At 34.4% G+C, this 18,100-nt stretch overlaps 3 protein-coding genes across 5 annotated transcripts in view; 1 reads left to right on the top strand and 2 right to left on the bottom strand.

Annotated features, from left to right (window-relative positions):
• The first annotated feature begins 150 nt into the window (after positions 1-150).
• On the top strand, positions 151-3,248 carry LOC144837903 (H/ACA ribonucleoprotein complex subunit 2-like protein). Its single transcript, XM_078693225.1, has 4 exons — positions 151-386; positions 673-742; positions 1,347-1,452; positions 2,952-3,248. The coding sequence occupies exons 1-4, from the start codon at positions 227-229 to the stop codon at positions 3,075-3,077; spliced, it is 462 nt and encodes a 153-aa protein (XP_078549351.1). The 5' UTR covers positions 151-226; the 3' UTR covers positions 3,078-3,248.
• A 3,724-nt stretch (positions 3,249-6,972) lies between these two features.
• Positions 6,973-18,100, bottom strand: part of LOC144837897 (aqualysin-1-like) — a 26,527-nt gene continuing 15,399 nt past the window's right edge. Inside the window, exons 1-8 of one of the 3 annotated variants that reach the window (XM_078693212.1) lie at positions 12,804-12,947; positions 10,199-10,400; positions 9,499-9,615; positions 9,104-9,230; positions 8,851-8,957; positions 8,429-8,570; positions 7,978-8,162; positions 6,973-7,413 (exon numbers count right to left, since the gene is read on the bottom strand). In XM_078693212.1, coding sequence (XP_078549338.1) covers positions 7,090-7,413; positions 7,978-8,162; positions 8,429-8,570; positions 8,851-8,957; positions 9,104-9,230; positions 9,499-9,615; positions 10,199-10,400; positions 12,804-12,820 — 1,221 coding nt within the window. In that variant the 5' untranslated portion in view covers positions 12,821-12,947 and the 3' untranslated portion in view covers positions 6,973-7,089. Of the gene's footprint in view, positions 7,414-7,977; positions 8,163-8,428; positions 8,571-8,850; positions 8,958-9,103; positions 9,231-9,498; positions 9,616-10,198; positions 10,401-10,854; positions 11,160-12,803; positions 12,948-18,100 lie in introns of those variants that run through there. The other 2 variants (XM_078693214.1, XM_078693215.1) reach the window with 2 other exon arrangements.
• The window catches only part of LOC144837871 (signal recognition particle subunit SRP72-like), a 22,773-nt gene continuing 17,641 nt past the window's right edge, over positions 12,969-18,100 (bottom strand). The window contains exon 16 of the mRNA XM_078693173.1: positions 12,969-14,784. Within this exon, the coding sequence (XP_078549299.1) occupies positions 14,634-14,784 (151 nt within the window). The 3' untranslated portion in view covers positions 12,969-14,633. The remainder of the gene's footprint in view (positions 14,785-18,100) is intronic.

The raw sequence follows: 18,100 nt of genomic DNA, 5'->3' as shown, positions 1-18,100 counted from the left end.
AAATTCATAAACAAAACAATTACTTTACAGTTTAGATAACTAAGATTTATTTTTTTCATAGGGCTTATAAAAATATTTAAAATTGTAGCTGTCAAAACTGTATATTATTCCTCACTTATATAATTATTGAATTTGTTGATTTATCCAAGAAAGTACACACATAGTGCGTGGGTCAAGTTTCCTCGATCGCACGTGTTTTGTATAAAATAAATAAATATTAAGAAAAATGGGTAAATCAGAAAAAGTAAATGAGAATGATGATACAATGGTAGAAGAGGATACGGAAACCAAGAGCTACGAGGAACTCTCAGAGAACCTGTCACCAATTGCAAACCCATTAGCTTCAGAGAAACTAGCTAAAAAGCTATACAAAACTATAAAGAAAGGTAAGCTAGGCCTAGCTAGTAGCTAGGCTAGTAAAGTATATAGTGGAGTCCGGAGTAGTAGTGGTTTAGGCCCGCGTAGACCTATCTATTTCCCCAGTAATTGCAGGACTCGGAGAAGTAGATAGATAGGCCTAGCCTAGACCGGCTTGGAATAGGGTCTCGACCAAATAATTAATACTGTATAAATTAATCAAACTAAAAAACTAATAGGGCCTATATTTATTAATTAGATAAATAGCCTAATATGATTTAATTTGGAAGGAAATTATAACTTTTTTTATTATAGCTTCAAAGAAAAAAATGGTCAGACGAGGAGTAAAAGAAATTCAGAAATTTGTTAGAAAGGGTGAAACTGGGTAAGAAACATTGATAGTTTGACTACTAAATAATTAAAAGTAAATATAAATGACTTGAAAACAATAATTAATAAGAAAAAGCCATGAAAAAAACCACTGACGTACATAAATAAAATACGCCATGGTTAGGATAGCTTAGGTAGAGGAAGTATGAAGTTCGGAACGGGAGAAAAACTGTTTTTTCACATCATATATCCGCGCGTCAGCTGCCGCCAACAACTCAACTTGTATACAAGTGCATGTTATTACAGTATAATGCGTTATATGAAATCTTTTATTTTGTACTTGAAAATCATATAACTAGTCATGTAGTTATAATTCATAATTATATGACGTTTATATATGAATGGGCTAGGCTAGTTCGCCGTGGCGCAGCTATTAATAGATCCATCACTGTTAGCAAAGATAGTGTAGTATCTTTGCTGTTAGCGAAGATAGTGTAGTATCTTTGCGGTTAGTCTGTAGATGATAAAGTATAGAGTCAATCGCCGATTACCTCGCTCTGGGCATGCGCAATAGCGTGTCGGATTCCCTAACGCTGGGCAGTTGAGTTCCGGTGCCGGAATCCTAACCACGGCGAATAAAATATTTATTGTGTTTTCAGATTTGTCGTGTTCGCTGGTGACATCACTCCAATAGAAGTCATGTGTCATCTTCCATGTGTTTGTGAGGAAAACAAAATTCCATATGCTTATGTACCATCCAAGCGGGTAATTATATTGCTATATTATTAATAAAAACTTTTTTTTTATATTCTATTTTCTACAAGTTTCATATGTAAGTCTATAGGTTTAACTAAAAAGTAAATATTTAGTATTTTATTTATTTATTTCTTTATTCGAATTCACAAAATAACACAACATATAAAATACAAAGAATGAATTCAGGGTAACACAAAAAAGTAACCAAAGGTCGAACTTATTTCCATTGTGGCCCTTAAGGATAACAAACACCAAGAATAAACATTTACAATAAACTATAACACATGTAGTAACAATATAAATATAAATTATAATCTTTCTAGCATAACCTCTTTGAGATGTTTCCTGATATTTCTTTTGAATTGATAAATTAAGTATAAATTGTAACAATAACCTTTAAAATCGTTAGTATACTATTTTACCTCACTACTGGGTAAAAAGTTATGGTTAATATTTACAGTATCCATCTTGTACTGTAGGTTAATCAGTATGCACTGTTCAGTATAAATGTTAAAATCTGAATGTGCCATAATAATAAACACAAGTAATGTAACATTTAATATTTATGTTAAAAAAGTTAGGGTTAATACAGTATCCGTCTTGAGGTGGTTTCCCGATTAATCGTATGTTCAAACGGTACTGGGTATGATCAACTAGCGTTCATGTTCCCACCTCAAGGTCAAGTTCAATATTGAATATCGAAACGTGACAGGCTGAAGGCGCTTGATCCATGATCTCTTTGCTTTTCTTCCTTATATCTTTACTTTTTTAAAAGTTTTACTAACGATTTTTATTTTATTTTATTATATTTATATTTTTGCTTTATGTACACGAGAACTAACGATCAAATAACAGTTTTTCACATCGCAACTTATACAACATAATTTTGAAAACTACAACCATTTTTGTATATACATACAAAGTACATTTCTAGCCTAACAAATTTTTCAAGACTTTCTATTATTTAAAAGTCGAAGTTAGCCAGGTCTCGGGTCCATTCTATTGTCGCCACAGATTGATATCTTCATCAGTACTTCTATGAATGGATGATTAGGTGGGAACACGAACGCTAGTTGATCATACCCAGTACCGTTTTGATCATACGATTAATCGGGAAACCACCTCACGACCTTGTACTGTATGTTAATTGGTATGCACAGTTCACTGAAAATGTTGAAATCTGAAAGTGCTCTAACTAATACAGCGTTCCGCAACCTTTTTTGACCGCAACCGCATAATCCTATTTTGGGAACTTTCGCGACCCAACATTGCGTATTTGATCTTACAGATTCTATAAAACTGAGAACATTTCACATATAGATCAGTGTATAATTGATAAAAAGTTTCAGTACCGGAAACGATTTCGCGACCCATCAGTTTGTTGTCGCGATCCATAGGTTGCGGAACGGCGCTCTAATAAATACAAGTAGTGTAACTTTAAATAAATTAAATAACATTAATTAAATAATGTACATTATTAAATGATTTAAATCAAATTTTAATTGCAGGACTTGGGATCAGCAACAGGAATCAAGAGACCAACTTGTTGTATCATGGTGAAACCACATGAAGAATACCAAGAAGTGTATGACAAATGTTTTAGTAGTTTAAAATCAATGCCATTACCAATATAAATATGTCATAACATACATACTTGAATAAGGGGTAAAAATAAGTTTGTAAAAACACAAAATCACCAGGTACTAAAGACTCTATACTGTAGATTGTTTTGTTTTACTTGTATATAATATTTACACTAACCATCAGTTTAAATTGAATAAAGTTTGGTTTTAGCAGGAAAGAGAGTGAAATATTTGTTGTATCATAATTAAATAATGTTTATGAAACGCGGCGGAGCCGAGTTGAAAATAGAGCAGTCAAATGAAATATTCTCTCCATTCAACGAATACAAAACATTCATTATTTGTTTTACAATGTTGTTGTGCGGCGCTCACAATGTCAGTCAAAAGCGTCACGTAGCAAAAATTTTTAAAATTGAAAAAAAAAACATGCTTTAGATCATGTTATATTATCATGTATATTATTATATATCACTACTGTAGGCCATTAAAAAAAGCAGTGCACCTTTAGATGACGCGGCAGTTATAGACAGCACAGTAAGTTGAATTTCAAAAGCATCACATGGCAAAAATTATCAACGTGCATAATAGAGCATGTTAATTATCACCATTAGATACCACTTTTCAGTTCAGTAGCTCTAATTTCAAATGACATGTGATGCGTAATTAACCAATCAAACTGCAAGAATATAATTGGGGTTTTTTATACCATACATTATACGATATGGGATAGGATGTTAAAGAAAGAAAAGCCAAGTCTGTTAAAAAATAAAGATTTATTGCTACAATACAGTAATTTCTACTAGTTATTTACTTTTGTGTGATTCTAATTCAATTTGTCCCAAAGATTTTATATAGCAGCGTGTTAAGCGTATAACGCGAACGCATTCTATATGATCCTCGTATACAAAAAATGCTAGATATAGCAAGAAATTATTAATTCCATTGCGATTAACAATATATTTAATTTTATAAAAACTTCACTGTGCTTTGGCAAGAATATGTGTTGTAATTGATGTGGTCTTAATGTATTATACTAGATTATTTTTTATATTAAATAATGTTTTTGAACACATTTACGGCCGCCATCTTGGTTTATCTCACTGATTTTAGTGCTAAGGTACAATTTTAAACTGTATTTAACCATTAAAATAAAACAGCAGGTCTTAGTTTTAAAAGGGGTTATTAGCTATAGAAAGTAGACCCATTTTGTAATAGGCCATTTTAGGAGAGTTCATGAGGATCAAAACATGTAATAGGTAGGAGAGATCACTTAAACCATAGGTAGGGGAGATCACTTAAACCATAGGTAGGGAGATCACTTAAACTATAGGTAGGGGTGGAGATCATTTAAACCATAGGTAGGAAGATCACATAAACCATAGGTAGGGGAGAGATCACTTAAACCATAGGTAAGGAGATCACATAAACTATAGGTAGGGGAGATCACTTAAACCATAGGTAGGGGAGATCACTTAAACCATAGGTAGGGAGATCACATAAACCATAGGTAGGGGAGATCACTTAAACTATAGGTAGGGCTGGTAGAGATCACTTAAACCATAGGTAGAGGAGATCACCTAAACTATAGGTAGGGGTGGAGATCACTTAAACCATAGGTAAGGAGATCACATAAACTATAGGTAGGGAGATCACATAAACCACAAGTAGTGGAGTTCACTTAAACCATAGGTAGGGAGATCACTTAAACCATAGGTAGGGAGATCACTTAAACTATAGGTAGGGGATCACTTAGACTATAGGTAGGGGTGGAGATCACTTAAACCATAGCTAAAGGAGATCACTTATACCATAGGTAGGGGAGATCACATAAATTATAGGTAGAGGTGGAGATCACTTAAACCATAGGTAGGGAGATCACATAAACTATAGGTAGGGATGAAGATCACTTAAACCATAGCTAGAGGAGATCACTTAAACCATAGGTAGGGGAGATCACATAAACTATAGGTAGGGGTGTAAATCACTTAGACTATAGGTAGGGGTGGAGATCACTTAAACCATAGCTAAAGGAGATCACTTATACCATGGTAGGGGAGATCACATAAATTATAGGTAGAGGTGGAGATCACTTAAACCATAGGTAGGGAGATCACATAAACTATAGGTAGGGATGAAGATCACTTAAACCATAGCTAGAGGAGATCACTTAAACCATAGGTAGGGGAGATCACATAAACTATAGGTAGGGGTGTAAATCACTTAGACTATAGGTAGGGGTGGAGATCACTTAAACCATAGCTAGAGGAGATCACTTAAACCATAGGTAGGTAGATCACATAAACCATCGGTAGGGGAGATTACTTAAACCATATGTAGGGGAGATCACTTAAACCATAGGTAGGGCGATCACTTAAACCATAAGAAGTAGGGGAGATCACTTAAACCATAGGTAGGAAGATCACTTAAACCATAAGAAGTAGGGGAGATCACATAAACTATAGGTAGGGAAGATCACTTAAACCATAGGTAGGAAGATCACTTAAACCATAAGAAGTAGGGGAGATCACATAAGCTATAGGTAGGGAAGATCACTTAAACCATAAGAAGTAGGGGAGATCACATAAACTATAGGTAGGGGAGATCACATAAACCATAGGTAGGAAGATCACTTAAACCATAAGAAGTAGGGGAGATCACATAAACTATAGGTAGGGAAGATCACTTAAACCATAAGAAGTAGGGGAGATCACATAAACTATAGGTAGGGAAGATCACTTAAACCATAGGTAGGAAGATCACTTAAACCATAAGAAGTAGGGGAGATCACATAAACTATAGGTAGGGAAGATCACTTAAACCATAGGTAGGAAGATCACTTAAACCATAAGAAGTAGGGGAGATCACATAAGCTATAGGTAGGGAAGATCACTTAAACCATAAGAAGTAGGGGAGATCACATAAGCTATAGGTAGGGAAGATCACTTAAACCATAAGAAGTAGGGGAGATCACATAAACTATAGGTAGGGAAGATCACTTAAACCATAGGTAGCTAGGAGATCACATAAACTATAGGTAGGGGAGATCACATAAACTATAGGTAGGGGTGGAGATCACTTAAACCATAAGAAGTAGGGGAGATCACATAAACTATAGGTAGGGAAGATCACTTAAACCATAGTTAGGGGAGATCACTTAAACCATAAGAAGTAGGGGAGATCACATAAACTATAGGTAGGGAAGATCACTTAAACCATAAGAAGTAGGGGAGATCACATAAACCATAGGTAGGGGTGGAGATCACTTAAACCATAAGAAGTAGGGGAGATCACTTAAACTATAGGTAGGGAAGATCACTTAAACCATAAGAAGTAGGGGAGATCACTTAAACCATAGGTAGGGAAGATCACTTAAACCATAAGAAGTAGGGGAGATCACATAAACTATAGGTAGGGGAGATCACTTAAACCATAAGAAGTAGGGGAGATCACTTAAACTATAGGTAGGGCGATCACTTAAACCATAGGTAGGGGAGATCACATAAACTATAGGTAGGGCGATCACTTAAACCATAAGAAGTAGGGGAGATCACATAAACTATAGGTAGGGCGATCACTTAAACCATAAGAAGTAGGGGAGATCACATAAACTATAGGTAGGGAAGATCACTTAAATCAAACATGGATGAAGTAGGTAGCTTGGTTTTCACTTGGACAAAATGCAATACCGTAGGCACACACTTAGCAGTTCTGATGAACCATTGTGTTGTGATTGCTCAAATTACTGCGATTTGCCGTCCCTTGAGAACTGGGTAATTAATCATTCCTTAACAATTAATTAACAGACTAAATTTGCAGGGTACACACCGGTCCTTCAGGACTGTGTAGTGACATTTCAGATAAAAACATGAACCCATCTTAAAATGTAACTTCTATTGCTCACATGAATTGTTAAATGAACAATGAAACGGACACAGTGTTTGCATCATTACATAATCATTCTTTATTATCAACAACAGTAATTACATCTCTAATTTTTAATTTAAATAACTTCACTATGTCAACTGCATTGCAGCTTTCTTTTATGGTAATAATCTACTGATCTTTATGCCAGATAAAGGAGAAGATTTGGAGATCCAGTGCCAACATTGCTAACAGCATTGCTAGTAGCATCACTTATAATCTTAGAGCTGGTTGCGCTAGCACTGTATCCATTACCAAGATGGACAGCTGCCACACCAGAGACGTGTGGGCAAGCCATGGATGTACCACTGATGGTGTTGGTGGCAGTGTTGCTGTTGTGCCAAGTGGAGGTGATGTCAGAGCCTGGAGCGAAAATGTCAACGCATGAACCATAGTTGGAGAATGAAGATCTTTCATCTTTAGCAGTCCAGGTACCACCAATTGTTGTAGCTCCTACAGTGATGGCCTGCAATAATAATAATAATTCATGTTGAAATATTCCTGTTTTGTAAATTACAAAATAACCAACATTTTTTAGGGATGGTTAATACATGAGTATTTCATCTTGATGTACTTAAGCAGAAATTGATCAGTGCTTCTAATCCCCTACTCTCATTATTTTGATACATTTGGCAAGATTAAACATTAAAGTAGGAACTTCTTTCATCTTTATCTTTTAAAGAAACAGTACAATGAATGGAGAAAAATGAAACTGTCAACATATATACATAGGTTGCCACATACTTATGACCTATGCCAACCTCGGTTTGATGAGCTGAGTGTATGCACATGCAATGCCAACACTGAAACATGTGCATTCCTCTGGCCTAGACCTGTCCCAAGTCTGTATTTATTTTCTTTTTTATGTTAGTCCACTGTCAGTGTTTTGATTTTTGTCTGGAAAGTGAGCTCAAGTATTATACATATGAAAGGCCATATGTATAAATATTTGCACAGCTTTTTGCAAATATTGGAAACATGGTCTAGAACATAGACTACCCTTAAAGGTATAGCTATAAATTATACTTACATCACTGCTTCTAGCTGGTGAGTAGTTACAGGCATCAGCATTGTCATTACCAGCAGCAACAGAAACGACGACACCAGCATTGGCAAGACGTGTGATTGCTCTGTCAGTGGAGACTGAAGCTCCTCCTCCAAGAGACATGGATGCCACAGCTGGATGTTTGGCATTGGATGCAACCCAATCAATACCTATAATAGCAAAAGTTTTATTTTATTTCCTGTAAATCATCTTACAATTAAAAAACATAGATTTATATAATTAATTCAGAATCTTTATTTCAATATTTATTTCCTGCAAATCATCTTATGGAATACATTTATGACTGAGGTACAGTACAAGTCAATTAAAAGCATTTAAAAAGAAAAACAGATGTATTCATCATAATTCATCCAGATTTTTTAGAAGCCCCAGAATCTTTATTTCAAAATTTGTGTACAATTTACAAAGACCTTACCCTCTACAACATCACTGTTGCTACCAGATCCGAGACATCCAAGAACTCTTACACCGTATACTTTAGCTCCCTTGGCTACACCCCAGGTGTTACTAGCGGTGGTTCCAGCGCAATGAGTTCCATGTCCGTTACAGTCAACACCCTATAATCAATTACAATTTAATGTGTATCTTTGAAAAAAGTTTTCATCTGGTTTTTTATTAATTATCTGTATAATATTAAAACAATTTAGCAAGCTATTAACATTGGCTGCCGTTCATTTTAAGAATAATAAGCCATATGTCAATAAATAGATATGCTGGACACAAATTCTATAAAGCTCTGTCTACATGTGACAAAAAACGTGATGTGCCCATATATGGACATGATGGTGGCATATCACTACCATATTTGGGCATATCACTACCATATTTAAGACTTACATCACCATCTCTGGCATCATATGCTACAGCAGCACGTCCACCAAAATCGTTGTGAGTTGGGTTAATGCCAGTATCTATGACGTAGATATTAGCACCGCTACCAGTTCCTACCGAAAAATTAAATTAATTAATTTACAAAATGTCATATAATGTTTTGACACATTAGTCTTACTCATCTATCCTACAGCTCTATTGTACATCTACAGTTCTTTGAATAATAAATATTTTATAATAAAAAAGCATTGCTCCCTACCGCTAACTGAGAAACTTCCGTCTAATGGAAGGTTTCTTTGATCGACACGATCAAGTCCCCATGTGACAGCCTGAGCTCTTACGATGCTGTCTTCTTCTACGTACTCGACGCCCTCAACTTCACGGATCTGTGAGTCGATATAAAAGAAATATGTAGAGTGTGATTTTTCGCCAGCTAGAGGTGCCATTAATCATGAATTTGATGTGCGACAGTAGGCCTACTAGAGTTGTCATTTAATTAATTAATCGCCACAAGCCCCCCACACATACTCACTGTCATCTTTATGCCCTGGACCCCCTCTATTTCAAAATCCTGGATCCGCCCCTGATTGAGATAATTATAGGATACACCATTTTATAATAGATAGACTAGTGAATCCGCGCTAATGTCCTTACCGCATTTACAGCGTCATTATCAAGTTCTGCTACAATGGCTTTGACGGTTTGCAATTTCTTCAAGATTTTTGCTTTCAGGTTACTTGCGAAAACAACACTGTCGACATTTGCATCATCCTGTGAAATAGAACAAGCAGAAAATAAGCCTTCAATTCAAATAATAACAATAACAGAGGGCATCACTTTGAGGGGATTTTACACATCTAAGTACATCACAAACTTAATAATAGAACCGTCTCAGGTGCGAAGGAATTACCAAACTCAGATGTAATACTGTAGGTAGGGAGTTTACTCAGACCAAAGCCTGGATAGGTAGGGAGTTTACTCAGACCAAAGCCTGGATAAGTAGAGAGTTTACTTAGACCAAAGCCTGCATAGGTAGGGAGTTTACTCAGACCAAGGCCAGCATAGGTAGGGGAGTTTACTCAGACCAAAGCCTGGATACGTAGGGGATTTACTTAGACCATAGCCTGGATAGGTAGGGAGTTTACTCAGACCAAAGCCTGCATAGGTAGGAAGTTTACTCAGACTAAAGCCTGCATAGGTAGGGAGTTTACTCGGACCAAAGCCTGCTTAGGTAGAGAGTTTACTCAGACCAAAGCCTTGATAGGTAGGGAGTTTACTTAGACCAAACTTAGAGCATGGTTTAATAGGAAGAAGGAAAACCATGATGTAAAGTAAGAAGAAAATATTGTTTTACCTTGAGTCCAACAATGTACTTGCCGGGGATGCTGTCAGCTCCATGAGTGTGGAGAGGTGCTAGCTTAGCACATGCAACAGTGGCGAGGAGAAGTACAATGAAGCAACGCATCTTGTTTCTTGTTATCGGTTGTAGTACAACGATTAAGTGTGATCTCAACACTAGAACGCATCCCTTTTTATAGGCACATATCTCATGTAATCTAAAGATAAAATAATCATAACCCAATTAAAGTATACATTTATCTAAATGAACAAATTGAAACATATGTGTAGTTATTTATCTTTGAAATATGTTCATTTCCCACAAAATGACATCACAGATACTGTGTTATAATTACTCGTATTTCAGACATAAACCATATTATATACAGAGTATTCAAATTATGAATATTTAAGATAGATAGATAATAAATCATTCTAATTCCTGTATAAGGAAGAATACATAAACAGGTTGTACAAGGCTTGCCATTTTAAATGTCCTGCAGAAACAAACATACCACTGGTATGCTTGGATCTACGTAACAAAATTGTTATTATTATAACCATACTCAATGTAATATGTTATAACATACCTAGCTTGACATTTTAACATTTGTAATTATTTACTACAAACTTGTACAAAAAGAACGAAACATGATGAGATGACCAACTCACTTTTATGATGCGCCACCCGGCTATCAAGTCTAACAGTCATTCTGCATTGTTAGCATGATTGTTAGCCAGACATTTTCTCAGTTACTGTATCCAGTAATGTTCAACTGGTTTTTAGTGTTTATTTGAGGGTTGAGGATGAGGAGGGTCCTTAGAAAAAACAAAATGATGCAATTCTCTCCCGATTATAGCGGAAGTCTCCCGATATTCAGCATAAAATATAATTTTCTCGCTTTATTTTGGATAAACAAAAAAATATTCCGATAATTATGGCGATAGTCTCCCAATATTTTCTGTTATTTCCTGCTAAAATACATTATTCTTGACATTTTAATCTAATATTCTAGACGCCAATATATTTTTTAATAGCAACCTAACTAGTTTAAGGTAATTTTCAAAATATTATAGCACCCTCTATAGTTTGAACATGCTTTCAAAATTCCTCCCCATATTTCAGTTTGTCTGATGATAAAATATAAATGTAAAACTTTATGAATATCTTTCTATTTTTTAATAGCGGCCTAACTAGTTTATGGTAATTTTCAAAATATTATAGCACCCTCTATAGTTTAAACATGCTTTCAAAAATCCTTCCGATATTTCAGATTTCCAAGTTGGGAGATGATGATGAAATACAAGTGTAAAACTTCATGAAAAAAGTCAGTTTAGTTATCAGTTTCATTTATTTGCCAAATGGGACGTGCAAAAAAACAAGTTGCGATAATACAATATTGAAGGCAGACATCAAGACAAGTTTACCATATTGCTAAGTACAGGTGCATATCAATTAGTTTGTAAATAATTACTCTACATATCTATTATCTATTTGGAATGATAAATGTTCCTTTATTAATAACAACTAAATAATTATCAATACGGATACAATATGGTCTGTGTGAGACTCTACCATATGTTTTAAACAATCGACATACATCGTATTATTCTAATTTTTTTCTTAATGTTTTTTTGTCTGATAAATGCATTTATATGAAGGCGAGAGAGCCTTCCCTGGTGCTCTAAATTTTATAAATTAAAAATGGCAGCAAAAGATAGGACAGTATGTCAATTTCAGCACTTAATTAACCATTTTTAGCCTAGGCACTACCATTTCAAAAGCCTGGATTCGCCAAAGGAAGTTCTAAAGAATATGCTTAAACAATGTATATACCAGGCACTCTCAAGGGTGGCATATGTGCATTGGGTTGGCGACACATTACCCCATAGGGCCTAGTAGTAGTAAATGTATTTATTCTGGTCCTCAAGCTTAACCGGAAACTGAGGAAATTCGGATTAGGCCCTTCACAGACCCATAGCAGTGCAGCGCCTACCAGATCAGCAGATAGGGAGACGATCCCCAACTCTTTTCAAATAGTGTACCAAGTTCTGTATCATGCACTATATGTACATGGGACCAACAGAGATAATGTAAAGCATCTTGCCTAAGGATGCAATTAGTATGGTACAGATACTGTAGGATCGAACCCATGCCTATCACATGCTAGTCCAATATTATCATTATACCATCACTGTCGGGTATAACATTGCTTAAATTCGGTATTTCAATGCATTATGGCTGTAGTAGTAGTAGAGCCTACTAAATAATTTATAAATTGTTGGAATGTTTATTTGTATATCCAAAATAATTAGGATAATTTGCACCTCAGAATCTCAAAATATTCAGTAGTTAGAGAGATAATATATCTATGGTATGTAACCTGCTAAAAACTAACAGGAGGAACTCTTATTTTTCAATTCATTAAATAAAATTCAATCAAAACATGTGTAGTTATTGATAGTTTGTGGAAATGATTTGGAAACATATTCCCATAATACAGCTAGTATCAGCGCAGCTGTGTTTTGACATATACCAGGTACCCATTTGTATACCTGGGTGGAGAAAGGCAAATTTCCTAAGGATACAAGCAATGCGACGAACTTGGATTCGAACTCACAAACAGTAGTCCAGCATCTAACACACGGCGCCACATGCACTTACAGTATGGTCATAATGACATGCTTCTTACCTCCAAAAAAGATTACAAAATGCTTATGCGTTCATTTCTATCCACTACAGGGACAAATAAAAAAAAATTACAGTAACTCTTTTCACTTTATGACATTTAATTTCAACATTATCTCACATGTTAAAACATTTTAAAATCGTTTATACCAATCATGAGCTCTTAACTTCACATAATCTAATTTCAACCAAATGAGATGCATTGCATTTATTCCATCTTGTAAATGCGTCCAAGATGGAAGATGCATTAACAGTATTAGAAACAATGATTATGTAATCTTTTATTCAAAAAAATGTATTGTGAAATATCAGTTGATTAGTAAAACTAAATAGAATATAATAGTTTAAATTAACAATTGGTATATTCTATTGGAAACGTTGAACGTGTTCTGTATATATAATAGAGTATTTTGAACATCGATTTAGTAATTAATAAACAAGCTTAATTCGGAATGTAGGACAATAACCACCAGTACAATACGGTAGCGGGACAATTCGGCCTGGGACAATACTGCCCAGGACAATTCAGACCTTGGACGAATCGGCCGGGACGATTCAGCACACTTAAATTTATCGACTTTGATAAAATAAGCTTTTTTCCCCAAACTTTATTTCCAGAGAGACTATGGGATAGTACTACTTGGGAAAGATGCAATAAAGCAAACATTTTGAAAACATTGTCGAAAATGATCATTTTTTAGTCATGCGAACGATGTAAACAGTTTTCGAAGTAATAAATTGAATATAAATTATTACCCCATGGACTGTACCATTGTTAGAGTGGGGGTGGTGTAAGACAATATTATGTGTTAGCTTGTTTTTTCATCATTTGTTACTTCCTATTATACGCCTGAATTTAATTCAGTATGGTGTTTGCAGTGAATTTCAGTTTGCAGTATTGAAAGTAAAATATCTTGCTTATTTTTATCAAATATTTAGAATTACCAGTACGGTATCACAAAGCAAGGCCATAGCGAGAGGTTAAAAACAGACGAGGCAAAGATACTTTAAATATAATTATTAATATAAAATACGACGAGCTGGGGATTAGGGGTGGGTTGTGAAAACTGAAAATTTCAGACGAGGCGAGCACCTCGTCTGCCTCATGCTGGCTACGGCCTTGCGAAGATAATCAATCCTTAACATGCACTAATATCATATATTATTTTCATGTACAAATTTCAAAAGAATTCAAAGGCGTATAATAGGAATTAACAAATGTAACCTCATTTTATTGTAAAAAGGTAAAGGTCTTGTATTCAATTCTGAATGTAGGGTAATGAGCTATTAGGATTAGACAAGCCTCGGCATTATGTGTCAAGGTGGCCAGTTCCTTTCCACACCGCCTTATCCTCCCTAGTATTTTCAACCAGGTACTCATTTACAGCTGAGTAGACTGGGAGTTGTCGGAAATTGAACCCAGGTCTCTCTGTATGACAGTCTAGTGTCTTAACCAACTCCTATTGTAGAGATTGATTTAAAAAACACACCTAACATTGTCATACACCCCCCACTCTAACAATAGTACAGTCCATAATGAGTAGGTATTTTCCGGGTGGATATTGTCCGGGTGGTTATTGTCCGATTTTCAATCGAGCATGCCAAATAATAAAACAAAATATATATTTTTTCAGTAGTTTAGAATTAAAATATTTTTAGTGGATAAATAATCATGTGATTAGTAAAACTAAAGAACAATTATATTAGTACAATTAATGATGATTAACCAAAAACAATGACTAAAAAATTGTTTATTTTCAGTTCACCATCCGCCTTTTCCTTTTGCCTTCTTTTTCTTCTTTTTAGAAGCCTGTACAGGCTTTTGTTGTCTAGGCCCTGATGGAGAAGCTTGTGCACCAGCTGTTGTTCCTGGTCTGGGTGAGTTAGGCATACTTGTAGGCTTAGCTGTTTCCCTGTAACAACAGAGGTAGAGTAGTTATAGTAATTGGTATGTGTTGACTAACAACTATTTAAAAGCGTTTTATCATTTTAACTTCCAAATTGTAACTGCTTTTAAGCTTAAAGATGTATTGTCCCTTGAAACACAAAAAATGAAGGTCAAAATATTCTAAATTTAAATTGGCCATATCAAAGTAATAATAAAGTTATTCACATTAAGTCGAAAATTCGAGCCAAAAACAACAAGTTTACATAATTAACAGGTAAATTAGTTTGATTACATTTCATCTGGAAAATCGTCGCGAGCGAAAGTAAACAAAGATTTCAAACCACGAGTATGCATTATGCATGATGCTAATTAGGATTAGTAGCCAAACAAGTGGTTGCATTATTATGAGATATGTTTTGATCAAAAAACTTTGACTGGAAGTCAAAGTTATATTTTGAACAAAAAAACGTCTGTATTTCAGTTAAATGTTTTTTTTTTTCAATTGATTTTTGGTGAAAGTTAATAACATTATGATACTTCAAAATGACCCACTTTTTTCAAAATCTTTTTTTTTAAACTTTTTTGGAATTAGTCAAAGGGAGAATACATCTTTAAGTTTTTGTGCAATAATGTGTGTGTATTCTATATTTTAATTTTTTGTTTATATTATATAATGTTGTAATGTAATGTTGTTCGATTTATATAGCTCTTATACAATCGAAAGATTGTCCCAAATATATATATATATCTGTTTTTTATCGTACTAATATTTGCCAATCTTTAAAAAGAATTTCTATTGTTATTTTATTATGATAATGGACAAGTAAAGCTTTTCAGTATTTCAGTAACTGAATATTATTGTTTATTTATTCAAGTCAAACTGATCAAAGCTAAAAAATCTAAAATTCATCCTTTATTTCAAATAAAATACATAAGAATGTAACACATATCCCAGGCCACAGCTTGGAGGACCAAGCATATGCAGTGCAAAACAAGACTACAATTACAAAACACTTAAAAGATGAAGGTAAAAATGGTAGAAAACACATCAAAAGGCATCAAATTTGGTGGTTTTACAGTTACTATATAATTTACATTATTAGGGAACAGTTTTCTTACGTTGGTTTAAAGCGGGCATTCCATGTGGTATAGCTACATATACGAATACCGTTTCTTTCACTTTAGTTTTTTATTTATTCGTTTCATTTCACTTTTATTTACACAAAACACATCCTGTAAGTGATTTAAGTTTTCTTTTGTTAACAATCCACAGCTTCAGTATATCACTGGGTGGTTTTGAGTTATGCCTGTTAAATATATACTGTACATATTTTATATATAATTGCACAGAATCCTCATATGGATCTTTTGAACTTCAAAATGCTTAAAACTGGTCTTAAACTCTGTCTACACTATCAAACGAGTTCAACAAAAAAAAGTGCCCAAATATGGTAGTGATATGTCTAAATATGGTAGTATATAATATCATCATGTCCATTAATTATATGGGCACATCTTTTTTGACACATTAAGTTTGACAGAGCTTTAATGACCATTCACAGTGAGAGCGTCATTTGTTTAAAAACAGTTATTTTTGTCTATACGAACTACTACTCCAATTAAAAATTGCCTCACACTACTCTAAATCTTAAATAGTGGATATTATGATATATATTTTAATCAGAGAAAAAAAAAACCTGTCAAATAATTGTTTTAAAACAACTACTTAGTCTCACAGCGTAGACGCCACATTTTAGTCATATTTTGGGCATCATTGTTGTCACTCAAAGGGCTGGGTAGAAACAAAAGATTGCCTCCCACTACACTAAAGATGAATATTCATAGTTTCTGTAATGTCATTATTGTTCTGATTGGTTTAAAAAAAACCTGTCAAAATTATGATGCGATAACAGTGGATTTTATTGGCTGAATTTAATTGCACTGTTTGGTTGAAAATAAAGAGAAGAGAGATCCATATTGAACAAAACGATAAATTAATATTTAATTTGTGTAATGATAAATTGTGATTGGGTATAGATAAAATTCAGGCGATTGACATTATCAAGCACATGTGTAGCTCTTGAAAACAGTCACACAGACATGGATTATGAAATATTTACATTTAATCAAATTTCAACGATAAAAATAGTTGTTTTCCTGCAAGATTTTATCTTCCAGTAAAGACACGTAGGTTGTTAGTAACATCAGTAGCTTTTCACACATTAAGTCATTGGACAAACAAAGCCAAGGTTTGATAACAAAATTAAAATTCCAGAACATTCCAAATCAATTGTTTCAAAAAGAAAACTCTTACAACTACTGAGACACAGTTACAATTTTCACAAGTTTTCCAACTGTCACAATAATTTTTACAATCAAAAGCAACCTGTCATAAATAGACCAGTGGCCGTATTCACCAATCACACTTAAGTGAGATATTTCCCTTAAATATTAGGTATTTTACTTAACTCAATTAATATTTAAGTAATTCCCTAACATTGTATTCACTTAGATAGGCAATTTTTTTATTTTAAGGGTAAGTCTTTCCCTTAGCCTAAGTGTAAATGGTGAAGTTAGAGAGTTTATTTATGTGAAAAGCCACAGTTTGATGGGCTGATTGTGTAGATATATGGCCAAGATTTAATAAGCCAGAAATTTGTGGGCTACTGGTATTTTCATATCCCAATAGCTGTGTGGCTCTTTGTGTGATTAAATTTTGTAGGGGCCCCCGGGCATTTTGGGCTACTTGCTGCATGGGAAAATTTACAGGATAAAATTGATGACAATGGTATTTTGTGTATCCCAAAGGGTAATAGTTAAAATGCAAAAAGAATAAGTTGTGTGGTTAAATCTGTCTGGGGTAATTTACAGGATAAAATTGCTGACAATGATATTTTTGTATATCCCAAAAAATAATACTGTAGTTACAATGCAAAAGGAATTAGAATTAAATCTTGTAGGGACACCTGGGCATTTTGGGTTATTTACTGTCCGAGGCAATTTACAGGATAAAATTTCTGTCAAGTGTCAATGGTATTTTCGTATATCCCAAAGGGTAATAATTACAATACAAAAAGAATAGTCGTGTGGCTCTTTCGTGTCATTAAATCTTGTAGGGCTCAACAGGCATTTTTGGGCTAACTATCTGGGGCAACAGTCTCGCATGTATACTTAATATATAATTAATTTTTATTTTGTAAAAATCACTGTACTACACGTCATTATGGTTATCATTATTATTATTGTGACTAAAAATGCCCCTAGCTAGGAAGGCGAGGCCTATGCTGTATCACCAGAGCCAAGCGATTCAGAAGGGCCCCAGTGGCGAGACAGGGGTCATC

This window comes from Antedon bifida, chromosome 3, assembly GCF_963402885.1.
Source record: "Antedon bifida chromosome 3, ecAntBifi1.1, whole genome shotgun sequence".
NCBI classification, from domain to species: Eukaryota; Metazoa; Echinodermata; class Crinoidea; order Comatulida; family Antedonidae; genus Antedon; species Antedon bifida.
This window is presented reverse-complemented; position numbering and strand designations above follow the sequence as displayed.

Bases quoted from the DNA above. Each gene is read 5' to 3' on its own strand.
- LOC144837903 (XM_078693225.1), top strand. From the start codon at position 227: ATGGGTAAATCAGAAAAAGTAAATGAGAATGATGATACAATGGTAGAA. The intron at 387-672 runs GTAAGCTAGGCC...TTTTTATTATAG, and splicing joins ATACAAAACTATAAAGAAAG to CTTCAAAGAAAAAAATGGTC. The intron at 743-1,346 runs GTAAGAAACATT...TTGTGTTTTCAG, and splicing joins GTTAGAAAGGGTGAAACTGG to ATTTGTCGTGTTCGCTGGTG.